The sequence below is a fragment of the Octopus bimaculoides genome, chromosome 3, assembly GCF_046866305.1.
Source record: "Octopus bimaculoides isolate indiv1 chromosome 3, ASM4686630v1, whole genome shotgun sequence".
NCBI classification, from domain to species: Eukaryota; Metazoa; Mollusca; class Cephalopoda; order Octopoda; family Octopodidae; genus Octopus; species Octopus bimaculoides.
In genome coordinates, this window is record NC_142930.1 from 1,149,660 (window position 1) to 1,172,749 (window position 23,090).

General features: G+C 35.5%; 1 protein-coding gene across 2 annotated transcripts in view; it reads left to right on the forward strand.

Annotated features, from left to right (window-relative positions):
* LOC106867323 (transcriptional enhancer factor TEF-1-like) overlaps positions 1–22,797 on the forward strand; it is a 123,038-nt gene extending 100,241 nt beyond the window's left edge. For both annotated transcript variants that reach the window (XM_089348431.1, XM_089348432.1), the window contains exons 4-12: positions 3,503–3,667; positions 7,851–7,885; positions 9,948–10,107; positions 10,240–10,302; positions 11,566–11,673; positions 13,110–13,168; positions 15,718–15,799; positions 17,407–17,559; positions 19,069–22,797. In XM_089348431.1, the coding sequence (XP_089204557.1) occupies positions 3,503–3,667; positions 7,851–7,885; positions 9,948–10,107; positions 10,240–10,302; positions 11,566–11,673; positions 13,110–13,168; positions 15,718–15,799; positions 17,407–17,559; positions 19,069–19,182 (939 nt within the window). In that variant the 3' untranslated portion in view covers positions 19,183–22,797. The remainder of the gene's footprint in view (positions 1–3,502; positions 3,668–7,850; positions 7,886–9,947; positions 10,108–10,239; positions 10,303–11,565; positions 11,674–13,109; positions 13,169–15,717; positions 15,800–17,406; positions 17,560–19,068) is intronic.
* The last annotated feature ends 293 nt before the right edge of the window (positions 22,798–23,090 follow it).

Here is a 23,090-nt window from a genome sequence, read left to right on the forward strand (position 1 = left end):
GCCTACAGCAGACCCAAAAGTGCTCCCCAGCTACGCTAGTGGTTGCAGGGTACAAGGCCAGTAATATTGAGGGGAAGAGATGAAAGGCCAAGTTGACCTTAGCAAGATTTGAATTCAAAACAGGGAGCCAGAAGAAATGGCACCAAGCATTTTGTCCAATGTGTTTACAATTCTGCCTGTTTGGCGCCTTACAGTTAACCACACTCTACTCAATGGGAATGAGAATCCACCAAACTAAACATCTCTCCAGTTCTTTCTGGCATTCTACCATATTACCTGTGATCCTAACTTCCATACATATAGACTGAAGTATGTATATATACACACATATACAATCTAAGTATATGATACTGCAATATCTGTAGTAAAGATATCAGCTCTTCGTAGCTCGTGTATCAAGGTTTTAACATCTCCATTTAACAATTCTGCTTCAGCAACTTTTACATTCATACATTCAGCTCTTATTCCAGAATAATCTTTTAGTGTTTTTAACACATGTTTAACAACATAACACTCTTCTTTACTTCTCCAATAAATCATTTTGTTTCACCCTCAAATTTATTATTTCTGTAATGCATATTTCATATATATATATAGTCGTCCCACCCTTGCCAGCATGGAAGGTGGACGTTAAATTATGATAGTGAGTTTTATAACAAAAATCTATATCCATTTCCTAGAAATTCTCTCGTCTTATATATATATATATATATATATATATATATATATATAAATATAAACTAGGTCGTTAGCAGCACACATTTTATTCAGTTTGATAAATTCTTTCAACTCTTTTCATCCTATTATAATTCTTAAACACCTTAACTATTTACCTTGACTTGAAATAGAAATATGGATGCGTACATGAAGGCTACATTGTAAAAAATTGGTGAGTAGAAACTTGAGGCCAAGTAAGTTGCTTTTCGGGATGTTGGTGATGCTCTTCTGGGTTTTTACAATAACTGCAACCCCTTTGAGCTTCAGGGTTGCAGATGCATATGTTCAGGGCACACATCTAATGTTGCATGGGACATTCAGAGAGAGAGCGAATCCTTTGGTACCGCACAGTTTCCCTTGTTAAAACACACACACACACACACACACACACATACTGATTACACAATTCATCAGCTTACAGTTTTATTATATTGGTTGTTTTTTCCCCTCCCTCTGCAAATCAAATCAGTTTTGTTATTTTATTTGATATTTATTTGGAGAAAAGGAAAATGCATTTAAAGTAAAATAGAAAGGAAAAAAAAAAACTATTTTGCTCATCTTAACATTCTGCCTGTCATTGTATGTCTTCTGTTTCCTTAGTGTTGCCAGGAGAAGCACCACTACCCAACTGGTTTTTCTCCCAACCTGTGTAAATGTATATGTATATATGTATGTATAATATTATGATTTCACTTTGGTTCTAGTGATTCTAATAACCAGTTGTTAAAACTCAATAGAATTAAGCTTTAGAGCAAAGAATTATACTACTCCCCTATTGAGGGGCTCTTGTCTTGCAAATTAACTTGGTGATCTCACTGGTGCTGGTGCCACATAAAAAGCATTCAGTACAATTTGTAAAATGCTTGGCATCCAACTTTAGAAACCTTACCAAAACACACTGTGGGGCTTGGAGCAGTATTCTAAGTCACTGTCTCCTGTCAAACTGTCCAACACATATCAGCATAGAAAAACAGATATTTGATGATGACGACAATGGATGGATGGATATATATATATATATATATATATATATATATATATATATATACACATTCATATGGTTAATAGATTAGAGATTAGAGGTATTCTCTGTATAGAATACACTTTGTAGTGCTCAAGAGATTTGAACTTGAGCAGGTAGAGGAGTCAATGTAAGGATGAGCAAGTTAGGCAAATTAATATACAAAGAATATTATTAAATACATTTATTTACGCACAATATAGTTTACATCAAATAAGAAACTTTGAGACGTGAAAATATTTGACTTTCAACTGTGGAGTTGGACGAAGATAAATTGATAGACAACAACATTTAGAACAGTAGTTCTTGACCACATGCGGCTCCCAGGGACTCAAGCATCCTTTCAACTGTCTTCCCTCTCTAAATGTAATAAACTTTTCTTTAAATGGCTTGTGCTTTACTGGTTTTGGTGCGGCCATCTAAAAGAATCCAGGTTTTGGATCAGGTGAGAAGCACTGGGATAGAAGTTGGTTTAAAAACGTTTTGGATTGGAAAAGTCAAAGGCAGCCTTGGCCTTTGAGTTGCACAGACATTGTAATTGTGTTTTTGTATGTGGAGACTGACAACATCCAGTTTGTCTTCTTAATTTTTAAAGGAAGATTAAAATTTGTAAAATATAAAAGGTGAATGAAAAAAACATGTAAAACCTTTTAAATATTTATTTAAAATTGAAAATTATAAAATAATGGATTATGTAAGTACTGTTCTGTGGTTGTAGAGAAAGTTAGGACTTGTGGGTAGAAGTGGCAAAGAAGCTGCTAATGAGAGACAAGGATGAAGTAGGATAAGCAATTACAGTGAATGAAAGCTGTAGAAAGTAATCTCTGTGTTTTCAATCAAGATGATATGGAAAATGAACGAGAAATACAACAGTTTTTATTTCAATATATTCAAAGATTTTACCACCATTTTAGATAGATACAAAAATTGCCTAAATGTTTTGGTTAGATATACTTAGATGAGAATTTAAGTAGAAGTTAGTTAATTGGGATGTTTCTTTTCTAGTTTGAATTGTCAATTATCACTGGAGACTACAAAGTAGGAGAGAAGTTGGTCATAGTGGATGAAAGCTGTGAGCTTTGAGCAAAGATGGTGTTCAAATGAGGAATAAACACATTTTTATGAGAATATATAAAAAATTTTATCATTTTCTATTTATCCAAAAGATTGTTTTGGTTTTGGTTACATGCATAGATATACTTACATTAGGATCATCTTTGTATAAAATTTTATTTTACTGCTTTTGGAAAGTTCCTTTCTTGTCAAATCGCTTTATTATTAAGCCATAATGAAATATGTTTATAAAAAGAAAGAATTGATAATTAAATAATATTTAGAACTGGAAATAATTAAGCTAGTGAAACAATTTAATCATTTTTAAATGAAATTGTAATTTTGAAAGCCTCCAGTTCAGTTTTGTGGCTTGTGCTTTATAGCTAAAATTACAAAGCATTTTTGTTATATTTTAGATTTAGGTTAAATTTAGTAATTAGAGAAATTTTTAACCATCACAAAGATAAGAAAAGAAATAGTATTTTAAATTAATTTAAGTTTATCAAAGATTGGTAAAATAGAGAGTAAATATCTTTTGTTCTTTTGGCATCTGTTCCTATTTCGATGGAGAACCAATACAAAATTGTGACTAGGGATCATGTGTGACCCACCTTGGCCTAATGTGAAGTCATAGGATTGTTTCCTTTTACCGAACCAAGACACAAATGATTTTTTGTTGTTTGTTACTAATTTGCACCGTTTCCTCTTTAGGATCAAGCTGCCAAAGACAAAGCACTTCAAAGTATGGCTTCAATGTCATCTGCACAGATTGTCTCAGCCAGTGCCATCCACAACAAGGCTGTCGCATCCGGATTGGGTGGATTACCATCAGGAATGTCTCCAGTCAGGCCGACATATTCTGCTGCCCCCGCAGCTGTAAGTATATCCCTCCGCTTGTTTCCCTGGCCAGGGCTCTTGAAATAATATTGAGAGGAGAGACTCTCCCTCTCTCTCTCTCTCTCTCTCTCTCTCTCTCTCTCTCTCTAAATATGTCTTTTGTCTTGTTTCAGTCTTTTTTCTTTTTTTGAACTGGCCATGCTGGAGCGTTGCTTTGAAAGGTTTAGTCAAACAAATCAACCCTGGGACTTATTGCCAAACTGCTGCATTATAAGGATGTAAACAAACCAACACTAGTGGGGGGGGCACAAACACATGCACACACAGATATATCTATACACACAATGAACTTCCACATAGTTTTTCAACCAAATCCAGTCTGAAGGCATTGACTGGCCGGGGACTATTGTAGAAAACACTCCCCCCTCCCCCAAGGACAAATGCAGTGGGAGTGAACTTAAAGCATATGGTTGCAAAGCAAGCTTCTGAACCATCCGTAGGGATTTTTGGCAATAAGCCATCACACTGATCAGGTTTTAGGGTTTACAGACTTGTTGACTCAGCTCCCTTAACATAACAAGAATAATGGGGATTATGTTGATTATTAAGGGGAAAGGATGGAGTGTCTCGTGGTGACTTCTGAATTCATCAGTTGGTCAGGTTAGTCATACACACAGACAGACATATTTATAGATGGATAACAACAACATCATTTTAATGCACCCTTCTCCATGCTTGCATGGGTCAAACAGATTTTCTATGGACAGATGTCCTTGTAGCTAAGCCCCCACCTCTTTCTCTATGTCTAATATATGTCTAAGGTAATATTTTCCCATGGCCAGACATGCTTTTGCAGAAGACTGGAATTGAATGACATTCATTTACAACCATTACATGTTAAGATAAGGAGACAGAAATGTGTGTGTGTGTGTACACGCACATATACATGCACATGCAAGGGGCCACTCTCAGTTTCCATCCACCAAATCCACTCAAAAAGTCTTAGTTGGTTTAGAGTTCTGGTAGGAGATACCTGTCTAAGGTGCCATGCATTGGGACCAAACATGAGGGATCTAACTGACTATTTTGGGGTCAGGTTTAAAAAAAAATAAAGACCTTCTTCAGTCATGACTGACCATGTGATTGCACCTAGGAAGTTACCCTCCCAGGCACAAGTCTGGGCAATGTTGTTTGTGGAAGACCAGCAGTCACCCATGCATAGCGGCCTCCCCATTCCACACCACCGGTGTTATCCAAGGGATGGGCAAAGGGGCCGATACAGCTTGGCACCTGTGACATTACTACAACTCATTTCTACAGCTGAGTGAACTGGAGCAACGTGAATTAAAGTATCTTAGTCAAGAACACAACACAGAGCCCAGTCCAGGAATCGAACTCTCTACTTCATGATTGTGAGCCTGACACTCTAACCATCAGTGCGGGGGTGGGTGGGTGGGGGGGTGACAAATTAGAAACTACAGTGATAACCAAGCTTCAGGGACTACCTTGAATCACTATGATTTAGAAATATTACCTCATTCTCAATCAACCCTTTTTTAAACTTGGTCTCCCATATATCAACATAGATATTATACCTAGGTCTGTGGAGGCACAATGGCTCAGTGGTTAGGGCAGCAAACTCACGGTCATAGGATCGTGGCTTTGATTCGCAGACCAGGCATTGTGAGTGCTTATTCAGTGAAGACACCAAAAGCTCCCCGAGGCTCTGGCAGGGGGTGGTGGCAAACCCTGCTGTACTCTTTCACCACAATTTTCTCTCCTTCCTGTTTCTGTTGTACCTGTATTTCAAAGGGCCAGCCTTGTCACACTCTGTCACGCTGAATCTCCCCAACAATTACATTAAGGGTACACGTGTCTGTGGAGTACTCAGCCACTTGCACGTTAATTTCATGAGCAGGCTGTTCCGTCGATTGGATCAACTGGGACCCTCATTATCGTGACCGACGGAGTGCCACGATATACCCAGGTCTGTTGCGTCTCTTAACGTGGATTTAACGTGGATTTAATTTCAGTGAGTCAGGTATTCATTGATTTTGCAGACATGTTGGATGGATTATGGGAAATCGTCTTTTTCTTTCCATTGTTGAAGATGAATTTATGACAACAGGTGGAAACACAATAGAGATAAGAGACAGAGTGAACAATGGGATATTAAAATTGAGGCTAAATTACACTTTTTTTAATGTGACTGAACAAAAATGTTGTTGGGAAGGAAGAGAATATTTTTATTTAATTTGTTTTAATTTTGAACAATTGTGGTGTTTAGAATAACATATTTATATGAATTCTGTTGATTATGTTGGGATGAAATGGACTGAGTCTCTGGAGAAGTATTAAATCTCACAGCGGCTGCTTCTGTGTGTGGATTCATAACAACAACAATAATAATGGTTTCGAATTTTGGCACAAAGCCAGCAAGTTTGGGGGAGGGGTTATGTTGATTACATCGCCCCCGATACTCATCTAGTACTTATTTTAGCAATCCCGAAAAGGCAAAGTTGACTTTGACAGAATTTGAACTCAGAACGTAAAGACAGATGGAATGCCCACTGTGCTAATGATCTTGCAAGCTCACCACCTTAATAATAATAATAATAATAATAATAATAATAATAATAATAATAATAATAATAATAATAAATTGAAGAGAACAAATAGCGAGGTACCGTAGGCCGCAGGTTGCAAACCCGCTACTTATGCATTCCAAGAGCCCCAACAAAAAAACCTGAGTTAAAAAAAAACAGAAAAAAAAAGAGTAATAATTTCCACAATGGGCACAAGGAATTTTACAGGAGTTGGGTGGTGGTGAGGGGGCTAGCTGATTACATTGACTCCAGTGCTTGACTGGTCCTTATTTTATTGAACAACCCCTAAAGCAAAATTGGCTTAGGTGACATTTGAACTCAGAATGTGAAGGTGGACAAAACACTGCTAAAAATTGCTGGTGTTTCAATGATTTGTGCCAGCTTCCCACCTTAATAATAATTAATGATGATGATGATGATGATGATGATGAGGGAAGGGCTCAGTCAATTACATCATTGACCGCAGCACCTGAATGTTATTTTATAAACTTTGAAAGGATGAAAGTTATGGCTGTGAGAATGGAATTCAGAATGTAAAGAAGTGGAAGGAATACTGCTAAGCATTTTGTCTGACGCACTAACAATTCTGTCAGCTCACTGTCTTAATAATGATGATAAGCCTTTCTACTAAAAGCACAAGGCCTGAACAACAACAACAGTGTTACAAGTTAGTAAAAGACAAAATTGCAAGAATGTGGGTAATGAAGAGAGTAAGGGTCCTCCCTGTAGTGGGAGGAGTAACAACAATGTTTGAGAAATTGGGATTGACGTGAGGGTAGAACATGCTCTAAAAACTGCTCTGTTTGGGGACAGCGAGTTGGTACTTGGGTGTTGTGGAAAGAGACTCTGTGAGACCTTTCACACCAGGTTGCTGCTTGCTTTTACAGAATTAACTAGAATAAGGGAAACTGAGAGCTCTGAGAAGTAAAATATAATAATAATAATAATAATAATAATAATAATAATAATAATAATATTGTATGCAATACTTGGCTGCACATTTCATCAGAAATTGACTTCCATCTTAAAATGTCACATTGGTTTACAATTTCAAAATATAATAAAAATATATCTGTAATTAACAATTCTTGGCTTTTAATGAAGTTCTACAAATGTTTGAAGCTTTGTTATTACAAAAGGTACTCTTCCCTTAAATGTTGAAGGAGTGTTTTCTTTCAGTTTATTGAAAACAAAAGACAAATCGCAGCAATTTAATACGTTTGGTCAAGGAAAAAGTTTGTGGTGTTTAACTCTAGCATTCATCTGACTTTATTAAATGGGAGGCTTCTTAGGTATTCAAATTGTTTTGAATTAATCAGCTATTATCTTGTAGCATTGAGATTTCAAGGATGTAATTGTTTATTTTAAAATGACATTGTAAGGCAGGTGTGAGAGGCTGAATCTGACCAGTTTGAGCATTAAAAAAAAGCATAAAATATTTTAAATGTTTTGTTTAAATGCTAAAGGGTTGCATCAGAATTAAATAGTTTAGGGCATTTCATTCATCAGATTTGTTGATGTGTGTGTGTGTGTGTAAAAGACTATCTGACTATACACGCCACCATGTCAGTCTTATATATTAGCTGTCATATTAAATGTTTTTGTTTCTCTTCCAGTTCTGGGGACCAGGAATGCCACCCCAAACACCAGAGTAAGTACTTCCCTAATGTTGTGTCTCTTCTGTTTCAATAGTCATCTCATTAACATTACATTCCTGTCAAATAGAATCAATGTGTTGAAGCTATTTTGGTCAGAGTTCACTGTTTTGGTATCCAAAACTGGCTTGAGACTGCTGATGCTGCTGTTAATTATAGAAATTTCCTGATTTAAAATGATCAAAAATTAAAACTTTGTCCATCAAACTTTCATGTTTATGTTCCAGACACGATGACAAAGATATTTTAATCAAACGCTTCATTATTTTCTAAATTAATTGGAACAAAGACAATATATTTCAGCAGAAATATGCTCACAAAACAGTTCCTATTCTTCCATAATGTCCTCTACTCTCCTTATCTCTGTTCGCATTTCTCTAGTTTAGATTTCCTTCGTTGCAACCATCAGGATTATATCTGTTCCTCTTCTGGTTTATCTTCAGTATAAGAATGATTTGGAAATTTCCATCTTTTAATTAATGAACAAAAGACTAACTATATTGAAACATGGATTTAATTTTCTCTCTTTTACTGTAACTATGTTGAAAATTAGGATCGTATTTTAAATGTCCCTTTGATAAAAGCCAGTATAAAATGTTGGTTGGTTGATTTCTCCAGTCATAGAAAGAGAGAGAGAGAGAAAAAAAAAAGCAAAAGAGAAACAGAGAGAGAGAGAAAAAGCAAAAGAGAAACAGAGAGAGAGAAAGAAAAAAAAACGCAAAAGAGAAACAGAGAGAGAGAAAAAGCAAAAGAGAAACAGAGAGAGGGAGAAAGAAAAAAAAAGCAAAAGAGAAACAGAGAGAGAGAGAAAGAAAGAAAAAAAGCAAAAGAGAAACAGAGAGAGAGAGAAAGAAAAAAAAAAGCAAAAGAGAAGCAGAGAGAGAGAGAGAGAGAGAGAGTTAACATAAAAAGGGGCAGAATGAGTGTCATAACTTTCTGAAAAAATTTTTTATGAATTTTGAAGTTTTTTTTTTTTTTCTTTTTTTGATGGTGTGGATTGCAATTATGTTGATAAAATTAAGGAAAATAATAATTTGTTGTAAATATACAAATGAGAAATTTGTTTTTTATTTTATATTAATGTAATGAATATTTTTCTTTTAAAAATCTATTTCATTATTTCATATGAACAGCAAGAAATTTGATAAAAGTTCAATTATAATCATTGTATGTCTGCCATATTTTCTATTATCCCAGGGTGGCAAAAGTAGACTTCCAAAATTACTTCCAGTTTTAAACTAAATTAAAATCCACCATTAAAATTTCATATTCATTTTAAGTTTCATACACCAGCTTAATAATTACTAGATTCTTAATTATTTTTAAAATTAATTGTAATAAAGACAGATTATTTCAATAGAAAAATAGCCATTGATATAATGAGGATGAGGATGATTATAATAATAATCCTTCCTACTATAGGCACAAGGCCTGAAATTTGGTGGGAGGGGGAGAGTTGATTACATTGACCCCAGTATTCAGCCGGTACTTATTTTACCGATCCCGAAAGGATGAATGTCAAAGTCGACCTCGGTTGAATTTGAACTCAGAACATAGCAACAGACGAAATACCACTAAACATTTCGCCCGGCATGCTAACATTTCTGCCAACTTGCTGCCTCAATAATAATAATAATAATCCTTTCAACTAGAAGCACAAGGCCTCAAATTTTGGGAGAAGGGATTAAGTCAATTGCATTGACCCCAGTACGTAACTGGTACTAATTTTACCGACCCCCGAAAAGATGAAAGGCAAAGTCAACCTCAGTGGAATTTGAACTCAAACCCTAACGGCAGACGAAATACCACAAAGTATTTCCACCAGTTAACAATTTTGCTAGCTTACCATCTGAATAATAATAATAATGATAATAGCTAATTTATTTATACTGGAAATCACACAGGCAGGCACTTAGATAGCAGAACTGCACATTCTAAATAAAATAAACCCCACCACCACCACCACCACCAAAAATAATTTTAAAAATTCATAAAACCTCACACTTTGCACTATTTCAATATAATAATAAAGCATTTTTTAAATTTTGTCTCCTCCAGTGTGAAACCGTTTGCCACTCCACCTTATGGCTTAGATACAAAACCCAACACATCACACAATGAAGTAAGTCCACCTTGGCAAGGTCGGTCAATTGCTGGTCCGAAATTACGTTTGGTTGAGTTCTCTGCTTTCTTGGAACATCATCGGGAGCCAGATTCAGTAAGTTATTTCCACTGATTTGAGGGGACTTTTTTCTTCTTCTTCTTCTTCTCTCTCCTGTAAAATAAATTATTTTTATTTGGCAAACTTGATAATATTGTTTTACTTTTCTCTCTTTCTTTCTTAATTCAGTATCACAAACATTTATTTGTACACATAGAATCAAATGCCAGCTATTCGGATCCTTTACTGGAGGTGAGTAGATTTACTCCTTGTTAAATATTTTGCTCTCATCATCATCATCATCATCATCATCATCACCAACACCACCACCGTCATCATCATCATCAACACCAACAAACATTCCTGTTCCATGAGTTGGACAGTTTGACACGATTCAATAGACTCCAGTTGTTTTATTTTTGGTTTGGTTTCTGTGGTTGGATACCCTTATTATTATTATTATTATTATTACCAACCACTTTACTGAATGGACTGGTGCTTTTTTTTTGTGTCTTCCATGCCACCAACACTAGGAAGGTGACCCTGCAACTGCAGCTTTACATTCTGCTCTGTTATTCAAAAATGGATTATTAAATTTTTTTTTAAGAATTTCCAAAAAATAAAGTGAATCATAGTTGGCTAAGTTGTGAGATTATTAGAATTGCAGATCAACAATTTCTATCCTTTTACCATTCCTAAATTGTGTCTTTGGCTAAGTCTCTTAGTTTTCTGTGAGTCCACAAAACTATAAATAAGTACCATTTGTTGGTGCAGTGCTCTGTTCGAATCATTTCATGTATTTCATTGTCTTGTAGAAGTGAGTTCCATTTCATTTCTTGGCCATTAATTAGGTAATGAGAAACATCTCCAAGATAACCTGAAATTGGCGTAATTTCCAGGAATCTTGTGCCTTTTTTATGACAATTTGAATAGAATCGACCTTTTTGATACCAGCCTTTCTGAGACTGCCCTTCTTTTTAAGATACAAATTTTCTGTTTTAAAATTATCTAAATTCAAACCTTCCATCAAAATTTTATTTTATTTAAGTTCTAGTTACCTGTTTATAACGACAAAGTTGTTTTACTAAATTCTTCATTATTTTCGAAATCAATAGAAACAAAGGCAAACAAACTTATTAAGGACTATTGATAGATTTTGGAATCAGTAATGCCCAATGATATTATTTCAAATTTAGGTAAAAACAGTCAAAAACTATATCAAAACCCTACTAAAAGCTCCCCAAAAACCAGATGTTGAAAATGTTTTCAGATGGTTACCAACCACAAAGAAGAAATTATTAGGTTCAGATTGAAATAAATTTAGACTAAAGCTACAAAACTAAGGAACTAATGTGAATTTGGGTTTACAGATTTGGTGAGGGTGAAGGAAGATGTTTATGAGATAATTTTGGTGTTGTTAGTGATGTTCATGTCAATGTAATAATGTTAAATGCATAAGAAATATTATTTATGCCTATGGGATTTAATTCCTTTTTATTTCTCTTCCATCTTTAGGCTGTTGATATCAAACAAATATATGATAAATTCCCTGAAAAGAAAGGTGGTTTAAAGGAATTGTATGATAAAGGTCCTCAAGCAGCATTTTTCTTAGTTAAATTTTGGGTAAGTCTGTTGCTTTTCTTTATTTCTCTATATTATATATATTTCCATACATACATGTATATATCGTCACGTGTGTGTGTAGTTGACACACTTTGTAAGCTACTAAGCATGTTCATACATACATACATACATACATATAAATCTATTAACAGTTTTTTTAAAAAATAACTTGCCAGTGTTCCCTTCATCATATACGTGGTAATCACATTCGGTTAAAATGGCTTCTTGATGTGTGTTGTTTCTCTTTTTTTACTGACGAGATGATTGCATTATTTTTCATCATTTTATTCTCTCCGGAATAATATCAATGTTTTCTTTGAAACATATGTCGGAAGTATAAAGATTTGAATAACGTCTGCATTTAACTCCATTTCTTAATTTATTTATATATTAAATTCAAATTATGACAAATGTAAACAAACAAACGAAGGTTGCTTTTAGAAGCGTTGAGATGTCTTAGAAAGTTAAAGAAGTGATTTTTAAATTCTCAAACGCAGGACAATGCTAATAATATAGCCTGAACAGGATACACTACCCCTATTTTGCAGAAAAAAGTGTTGGTGGTTAGCTAACCACCTACACTTTTTTTCTGCAAAATAGGGGTTATTCATATATATTTATAAATTAGGAAAGGAAACAAAATAATAAATTGAATATTTGAATCAGTAAATGATAAATTCAGTCCAGTTTTATTATTTCTATATAAACAAATGACAAATCAAGTTACAGCTGTTTCTATTTCTTAACTAGGCTTTGTTTAAGATTACTAATTACCTTTTAAAAATATTGTGTGTGTGTGTGTGTATATTCGTACAATTTCCTTTTAGAAATAAATATTCTTGTAATTGCCACCTTGTAACTTTTACTTCAGACAGTAAATCAATTTCTCTTTTTTAACCCCAAGAAATTGAATCATATTTTGTTGTATTTAGTGAACATCCTGATTTCAACCTGGTTGACTCTCATCAGTTTTGATAGAGGCAAACATTGTTTACTCTTGTAGAGAATCTATAAATATTCGTTATGTACAAATGAACATAACATAGTTTCAATGTCTATTTTGACACCCTTGGGTAGGCAACCATGTCTCCTCCTGCACAACTCCCGCTCATCACAGTTCTTTGTCATTTCTTTTTTGAAGGTAACAGTTTCACATTTGTCTTCCCCACTTTGTCGCAAGTCTTCCCCTTCTCACTTCACGCACACATCCCCAGCTGTCCCCTGTCATCCCCCGTTGCATGGCCGTTCCATCACAGTTCTCTTTCTCTCCCTCCCTCTCACACACTGTCCTCATATATTGCAGGTGCAAGAAACCCTAAAGGGACAGCATCTCTATCCTCACCTTTGGTGCTCAATTTCTCATCTGTCTGTGTGTCCAAATGTGCATTTATGTATAAGTACGAGTTTTGTAAATTGCCTTTCCTTTTATTTTTCAGGCTGATCTGAATACAAATGGCCAGGATGATGCTAGAGCATTTTATGGTGTTTCTAGTCAGTAAGTAGCCTTTATTCGCTCTGAAACAATGACAAAGATATCACGGACGACATGATACAAAATGCCCCGCTTTTCTGCTCCATGAAACAATAAAGAAAAATTTCACCATGGAAACAGAAAACATGAAAATAGTTTTGATCTTTAAATCTTGAACCCTTTTTGATTCCTAGCAATTTATTGGGGGTCATTACTCAATCACTGAACATAATCCCTTATTTTTCTTGCAATACATCAGGCTATGGCCAGGCCCTCATCACTATTGGTTTTCTCTAACATGTTATTTACTTGATGAACAAAAGTGAAACAGCATTAAATTAAAATAGCCATTTATATAACATACCAAATGTACAGAAAGGCGTGATGCTGCCAACAGCATCCCAGCTGTGGATCATGACAGTGCCAGATGTGTTAGGGCCATTCTAAGCATTGTCATTTAATAATGAATACCCACTTGTCATGCCTAAATGAAATTTGTCCCTTTTTTGACATACAGGAAACAGCAAATAATACATTCACTGATATTGTGAAAAGCTTGCTGAACTGTAATAAACTCAGTGTATGCAAATGAAACAGCATTAAATTTCAATAGCCGTCTATGTACTACCATGCTTAACACACACACACACACACACACATTAAAAGGCATGATGCTGTAGATTTTCATCTGAGACAAAGTCTCTTTGTAGGTATGTTGTATCCAAAACAACATTTACCTCTATAAAAGATTATGTTCAGAATAAGAAAGAGGAATTTTAAATTTAAATCTATAAAAATGGTCAAGTGACATTAGGTGGTACTTCATATTTCTACAATTTCTGATGTTTTGGTAATTATCAGTTTTGTGTTTTCCATGTCAGCATGGGTCAGATGAACATGAGACAGTGGCCTTCCTATCACTGACCCACACCTGGTTTTTCAAGTAAGAGAGAGAGAGAGCTCTTATTCATTATGTCTTGAAAGGTGTGTGAAGCAAATGGATGATTTGTTGACAGAAGAACTGACAGTAATAACACAACCCATACATCACAAACAGGTAGAAATGCAAAGGAACACCGCCACACACACACACACACACACTGCCGTGTATATTATTTATATATATGTATTCATCTCTATAGATTACCTGTAGAATTTAGAGCCAGGTACATTTCAAGAGTTATTGCTATATATATGTACGCACACACAGGTGCCATGTAAACAGCACCCATGCTGGTGCCACCTAATGACCAATACTGGCATCATGGGAAAAGGACCCCTGTGTGTAGTAAGGTGGTTAGCGTTAGGAAGGGTGTCCAACTGTAGAAGCTTTGCCAAAGCAAACAATTGGAGCCTAATGCAGTTCTGGTCAAAACGTCACAAAATGGACATTAAATGATGAGAGAGAGACTTACAAGACGGTCTTATTTCAATTTCCATCTGCCAAATCTATTGAAGGCTTTGGTTGGTCTGGGGTCGTTAGTAGAAGACGACTCTCAAGGCATCTTGCAGTGGGACTGAACCTAAATCCATGTGGTTGGCAAGCAAGCATCTTAACCACACAGCCAAAGCTGCATCTATGTTCGAGTAAAAGATAACTGCTGCCAGGTTGAAATGTCAAGAGTTATCTAACTTAGATAGGAAAACTTCTTAAAAGCAATGAACGCAATTGTTTGTAAAATAAGAGATAATGTTTGAAATATTTAACTGAATGACCTGGGAAAATGTTTTAGATCTTATTTAGAAATGGTAAATAGAGTAAAATCTGAGTTCTTTAACTGAGATTAACCTAGAAGTTGTCTGTCAACAAATAATTTCTGCCTTTTAAAAATATAATTGGTGGTGTTAATGATTTCATTTTATTTATACACACACACACACACACACACACACACACACACACACACACATAGGCACCGCTATGGCTGTGTGGTAAGACATTTACTTCCCAACCACATGGTTTTAGGTTCAGTCCCACTACATGACGCATGGGGCAAGTGACTCCCACTCTAGCCTTGGCAGTGGATTTGATAGGCAGAAACTGAAGGCGGCGGTGTGCTGGCAGAACCGTTAGCAGTCCAGGCGAAAGGCTTAACGGCATTTCGTATGTCTTTATGTTCTGAGTTCAAATTCCGCCGAGGTCGACTTTGCCTTTCATCCTTTTGGGGTTGATAAATTAAGTACCAGTTGCATACTGGGGGTTGATGTAATCGACTTAACCCCTTCGTCTGTCCTTGTTTGTCCCCTCTGTGTTTAGCCCCCCCTTGTGGGCAATAAAGAAATAGGAAACTGAAAGGAGCCCATCATATACGTGTGTGTGTGTTTGTTTGTGTCTCCTTGCTTTGGCATTATGTGAGAGTTGTAAATGAGTTATATAAGCAGTGTCATTCATTCCTAATATTCTGTGAAAGCATGTTTGGGTCATGAGGAAATGTTACTTAACAGGGGAGGAGGGCATCCAACCATAGAAAGTCTGCCTCAATAAAAAGCCATCTGACCCATGCAAACATGGAAAACTGGATGTTAAAATGAGGATGATTTATTCCTGTTTTTTCCCTGTCTTTTAATTCCAGATATGAGAGCACAGAAAACATGACTATCACATCTTCAACCAAGGTTTGTTCTTTTGGAAAACAGGTTGTTGAGAAAGTAGAAGTAAGTTTCTTCACCCTTTATGCAAATGCTTTCACCTTGTTTTTGTCTTCAGACTTTTCAGAATCTTTCTGCTCTGCTTACATTTCTCTCTTCACAAACTTGTTTATGTGTTAACTTATAAGTTGATATGTTCTGTCTGTTAATCTTTTCGTTACCATATTTCTGCGGAAATACACTTTCTTTTAATTAATTTTGAAAATAATGAATTTGGTAAAATAGCATGGTTTTTATTAAGCCGGCGTTTGGAGCATTAACATGAAATTTTGATGGAAAGATTTAATTTGGATCTCTTTAATCCTTTTGTTTCAATTGATTTCTAAAATATTGAAGAATTTAGTAGAATAACTTTGGAAAAAAAAACTCTGGTGAGTTTTCAGAAAATGTTCAAGCTGCTGACATTGAATTTTAGCGTTGTTTGTTGTCCAGAGTTCCAACCAGTTTCCAATCAACATTTCTTTTCATTCTTCAAAACCATTGAAATAAAATATCGAAATGTTCATTTGTCTTCATCGCATTTAACCCATCCTGGGCCCAAATATTCTACCTGTTTGATGTTTAAATTGGCCAGATCCAGCCTCTCATGCCTATCAGGCAATGTCATTCTAAGAATAAACAATCACATCATTGAACCCTCAAAGTTATGAGATAATGCAAAATTAATTCTTAAACAATGTGAATGAATAAGCATCACATTTGATCCAATAATCCGAATGAGAAAGGATTAAGTTCTAGGAAATGGTTCCGCTGAATGTCTGGTAGTATTAACTTTTATTTATCCATTCTGAGTTTAAATGCGACTGGCTTCACCTTCGCCTTTTGTTTGTCTACATCAGATTGGTGCCAGATGTGTACAGAAGTTGATTCAATCGATTGTAAACCCCACCACACACTTTAAAGATTGTTTCTGGTTTTATGTCAGTTGAACCCTTTTTGTGAGAATATTTCTCATGAATTACTCTGCCTTCATTTCAGTCTAAAAATAATGAATTCAGTAAAAAATGATTGTTTTGTTGTTTCTAAGCTGGTGTTTGGAGCATAAAAGTTTTGACACAGAAAAGGTTTATTCAGATTACTTTAAATCAGTAAGTTTGTACCATAACCCATAGGGGTGGTCTCATGTGGGTTGGCATCCAAAAAGATAATTATAAGTTCTAATTTTGGCACCAGGCCAGCAATTTTTAGGGGAGGGTTAAGTCAATTGACCCCAGGGCTCAACTGATACTTCTTTTATCGACCCAGAAAGGACAAAAGGCAACTTTTGACTTCATCAGAATTTGAACTCAAAATGCAAGCAGCTGCAAGAAATGCTGTTAAGAGTTTCACTGGATGTGCCAAGGATTCTGCTTATTCTCTTGAAAGCATTAAACCATGAATGGTGACTTCAAAGTAGATTGGAAGTTTCAAGGCTATTAAAATGTATTTCATTCTTTGTTGTCACTTAAATCTCAAAGTGAATAAAATTGACTGGAAAATACATTGAAATTTAGCCTTTATTATTATATCAATTTAATAGTTTATTAATCAGAAAATATTTGCCATTGAAAATTTATGCATATTATAAATGTTGTTTGATAGAATTCTGTATGAGTCTTTTCTTTCTATTTTAGACGGAATTTCCTCGATACGAAGGTGGTAAATGTGTGTACCGCATCACTCGTTCACCAATGTGTGAATATATGATCAACTTCATCCATAAACTGAAACATCTACCTGAAAAATACATGATGAACAGTGTTTTAGAGAACTTTACCATATTGCAAGTAAGTATTTCATGTGGGAGAGTAAGAACTGAAGACTTCTTTTGATATTTATTGAGAAGAAGGTTAGGATATCGGGCAGAGTGTGGCAAAAAACGTTTCACCTTTTAAAGGTTAGCAAACACTTGTTGTTCACTGATCCAAATCATGATGGAAAGTTAGAAAAATGGTAAAACTTTAGCCACATGAAGACTTTATTACGCACCTGTCTAACTTGACTAGAGCCACACTAATGACTATGTAAAACATGGAAGGTTTTTCTGCTACAGCCTGTATTACAGACCAGTTTGTTATTTGGTCTGACATTACCTGCTAAGCCTTTGTGGTATGTCCTCTTTTGCAAAAGACTGGAAACAAACAGAATCTCTTGTATACTGCAACTCTTTTATAAGTGTCTTGTGATGTCAAGACAAGGGTACGTACACACACGCTCACCTCACACCTAAATAAATATTCCTTTTCTCCTGCTTGATGTCTGTTATCTTTATGCAACAATGCTTTATCAACTTCTTGACCTTTTTCTACCAAGAATCATTAATTGTGAACTGGAAAATTGTCATTACTGGGGTCAATTGGAGCAGGTTGGAACTGATGGATCCACACCACAATGACCAGACTAACAAAGGGCCATATGAGCAATTGTGTTGTCCACTTGGTTCCTTGTGTCCTACTTTTTCATGACTTGTCAGTTTTAATCTCTTCTTTTTCTACGTTGGACATTTCTTAGACCGTTTCCATTCCACACAAAAGGCTCGTTGCCGATTCCTGCAGAGTTTGGCTTTTACCATTTATTTGTTTCACTCATAGGACTGTGGCCATGCTGGAGCACTGCCTTCAAGGATTTAGTCACACAAACCAACCCCAGTAATTAAGTCTGGTACTTATTCTGTCGGTCTCTTTTACCAAACCGCTAACTTACAGGGATGTAAACAAACTAACACCAGTGATCAGGCAGTGGTGAAGGCAAACAATGATGCGCACACATACAGTGTTTCCATCAACTAAATCCACTCGCCAGGCATTGGTCAGTCTGGGGCTATAGAAGAAGACACCTGTTCAAGGCGTCATGCAGTGGGACTGAACCCAAAGCCACATGGTTATCAAGCAAGCTTCTTACCCTGACAGCCATCCCTACCTTACAATTATAAATCTCTGATTATAAAACATCAAATGTTTGAATTAAATAAGCAGCTTGTTGGATTTCTTGAGTTCTTCCAATTCTACAATCAGCAAGTTGGCAGAAACGTGTTAGCACGCCGGACAAAATGCTTAGCGGTATTTCGTCTGCCGCTACGTTCTGAGTTCAAATTCCACCAATGTCGACTTTGCCTTTCATCCTTTCCGGGCTCGATAAATTAGGTACCAGTTGTGTACTGGGAGTCGATCTAATCAACTGGCTCCCCCTCCTCAAAAATTTTGTGCCTTGTGCCTACAGTAGAAAAGCATATCTATTTGCCATTCCCAAACCATTGTTTTTCCTCACTTCATTATTTTTCTTTCTCTCGTCTGCAGGTAGTAACCAACCGAGAGACTCAAGAAACTTTGGTGTGCATTGCGTATGTATTTGAAGTGTCCACCAGTGAACACGGGGACCAACACCACATATACCGGCTGGTCAAGGAATGAATGTCATGTCTCGTGTCATCAGCACACACGCACACACACACACACACACGCGCACACACGTACACACATGCGTGTCACAACAATCTTCTACCGTTTGTTTCCTGGTTTGTTTAATTTTTTTTTTTTCCAAACCAACCATGAGGAGTTGGAGGTGAAATACATCAATGCCACTTGTACACAGTTCCTGATGGGTGCCTCATGGGATCATGTGTCTCCTGTGTACACTCAACACTAAACACAACTCCAGTGCCTGTATAAACAGTCTGCTAGCCCAGAATAGGAATGTAATACTTGTCGATCAAAGCTGTCTGTAAAATTTGGTGGAAACTTTTCTCTTTTTTTTTTTTGTAGGAAGTTGATTTTTTTTTATTTATTTCTATATTTTTATCACATTTGTCTTTTAAAAAAATTGATAATTCTTGGAAAAGAACAAGATACAAGACTAAAATATGAAACTGAAATAACCATTTAAAACAATTTTTTAAAAAAGTCTTGTGTCGTAATCATTACATCAATGTTGTTGTTATTACTATTATTTTTATTATTTTTATTATTATTATTATCATTATCATTATCATCAGTCATCAATTTTATTTTTACCTTCCTTGAAGGCCGACACAGCTCTCACACCTTGCAGCTGACCTTTTTTTTTTTTTTTTTTTTTTTTTTTGATTTACAATTATTTACCAAATTGTGACCCTACCTTGATAAGGGGCTGGGCTAGACTGCTCAGAAAAAGTTTCACACCGTCTTGCCTCCTTCTAACATTCTGTAAGCATGTGCAACGTGTGTACATGCTCAAATACGCACAACACAAACACACACACTCTCTCTCTCTAGAAATGATACTCAACTGTAAAACATGATGGTGAGTTTAACTGATAAAAAAAAAAACAACAAAAGACCCCAAACCCCTCAAAACTTGAAGAACAAAAGTCAAATGTTTTGTACTAAAGAAAAAAATTATATTCTTGACCCACCACCGCTGTCATGGATACTGGGAACAGAACGGAAAACTCTTCACATTCTAATTTGTTCTAGTAATTTTTCTAATCTTGGAAGTAATCCTGTCAACATTTGAAGAATATGAATCAATAATTGTGTGTGTGTGTAAATAATGTCTAGGTAAGTTAATGCTGTAATTGAGAATGTTTACATAGATGAGATTAGCCTGGATTATCCAACAAATGGAGTCAATTAGATTGGATTGTTCATCCATGGTATTAAGAATCTTTTTTTTCTTTTCACCAAATTTAGAAAGAGTTCTTGCTCATTTAATTAGGAAGAAACAATGAGATGCAGTTTGGTTTTGTGCCAGGGAGAATTACTGTAGATGCCATTTTCTTAGTAGGACAACTGTAGAAGTAAACCTGGAGAAAGCTTTTGACAGAGTTCCTTGTTCTGTGATTTGGTGGTCTGTGAGGATGCTTGGAGTAGAAAAATTGCTTGTGAGCACCAGACAAACCATATTAAGGTGTGCTGTCAGTGAAGTGAGGGTTAGCTATGAATACAGCAATGAATTTAGTGAAGAAGTAGGGTTTCACCTGGCCTCAGCATTCAGTCCCTTGCTCTTCCTCAGAGTCCTCCAAGCCATAATTGAGGAATTTAAAACTGACAGCCTTTGGAACTGTTGTGTACTGATAACCTCTTTCTTATATTGGAAGCAAAATAACAGGCGTGGAAGAAAAACTTGCAAGTAAAGACTAGAATTGTATTAAGCAGGAAAGACTTTCATCATGTAAATATTTTGGAAAGGTGTCGGTAGGAATTCCTGATAATGTAGCCAGTGCCAAGAAGTGCAGTGGAATTGCAGGAAGGTTAACAGAGGAATTTGATTTTGTGACCAGAAGAAATTCCTCAGCAATTTTAGTTTTGCTGTGGTTCCAATTGTGAATCTGACTACTTTGACAACTGGTCGAAAAACTGACCATTTGAAAGCTGAATGTCTTGACCACACATAGAACATCATGTAGGAGGACATGGAAAGCTGACGTTTGAACATATTGTCTGCTATCTTATCAATGTAGTTATTGACTTTGGGAGTTTTATTCACAACATGGCTGTCATAAAATATAACAAACTACAGCCAAAAACAACAAACACCTCTTCATTCAAACAAACTACTAACCCTAACCCTATTGGTTCTCTCTTTTTTTTTTAATTCATTAAGAAAGGTTGGCTTTGAAAGTGTCATTTTTAGAGTTTTTTTTTTACTTTTTATTTTTCTTTCATATTATATTTTATTTATTTATTAGTGTTTTTTTTTAAATGAAATTGATGAAAGTTCTGAAGCAAAAAGTAACAAAAAAGCATTAAGGCTGATGTCATTGAGTGATGGCAGCCCACCATATTCACCATCATTCATTATTCTTGAATAACCAGTTCTGCCAAAAAATTACTCCTGTCTTTGTATTACTTTGTCTTAAAAGTGATCAGCCAGCCAGAGTAATTAAGTAACTAATTAAGTACTTTAATTAATTAACTTTGTGAGCTGCTGTCATTAAAAACCGAATCCCTCCACTTTCAGTATGATGAGTGAACATACTGCGAATTGAATGCTGCTGAAGAAACTCTTGGGAATATCCAGATTGCAACGTGTCTGCCTTTTGCCAAAACAAAATGCAGAAATTAAAGGAGTGGTGTGTGTGTGTGTGTATAAGCAGAACATTGTAGTTTTGTTTGAAACATTGTTGTACGGAAGGAGAAAATGAATGCAAAGAGAAACCTAGAAAGTTCCTTAACAATGCAAATAATTCTATGTTGAGGCACAAAAACTTATCTTGAGAAGAATGGAGTCAAAGAAATGTGTTCAGTCATGGAAGCATCTCTGGAAATACACATTCCTTTGACTGTATTCTTCTGGAGATTGGCCTTCACACCTGAAATATAAAGGGGCTTTTTTAAGCATTGCTTTGTTAGCATTCTTTATGTTTCATTTCATTCATTATTTTACATGTGTGTATATATATAATGTGTGTGTATAAATTAGATAGATTGATAATTTTCATACGTATTAATACATTTTCTGTGCACAAGGAAAACAGTTGTATATTACACACACACACAAAATTAAGCAGAATTTGTATTAAAATTGGAAATTATTATTATCAAACAGTCAAATTTTGAGACTTGAATATTTTATATTCTCAATTCAAGTTTGTCTTCTTTTTTTTTATTTCCATGGAATAACTCCAAAAATCGTGTTACTCTCGTATCCTCTTGCAGCTGAAAACCTCTGTGCATGTGCGTGTGTGATGCTGCTGCATTCATTACACATCTCACCACACATTTCACTCCCTAACTTTGACCAGTTCAACCCACCCCGAGTGCCACAACGCTGAGAAAAAAACAAAAAACAGTTTTTCTCTTTGAAGTTTTTGCACAAAAAGTCAAATAAGTTGGATTTCTTAATTTTTGTCCTCATTTTTTATTTCATTTTTTCGTTAAAAAAAAATACTTTCATTATTGTATGCATGTGTGTGTGTGTGTAAATATATATTGGCCATGTGTTTATTTAATTCCACTATGAGTTTATGTTTGGATTGACACTGTGAGTAGATAAGTATGCGTAGATATATATGTGTGTGTTATGTGAGTTCATACTCAGAAACAAAAGCAACGAGAAAACAAAATGGTCAGATACAGATGGGAATGGAATCAGCCCATGATTACGATTCACTTGTTACTGTCCACTGACTGACTGACAATTTTTATTTTACAGCCATTAAATGTGTGTGTGTGTGTGTGTGTGTGTGTGTGTGTGTGTTTATATACATGTCTAGAGAGAAATACTCCATTTGCCTTAACAAGGTCCCTCCTATGAAAACTCAACTGGTCAATGTCCCCTGTGTACTCTGAATTTATTTTTGGTACCCATCATAGCCATATCAAAATGGAGGCCACTGCAT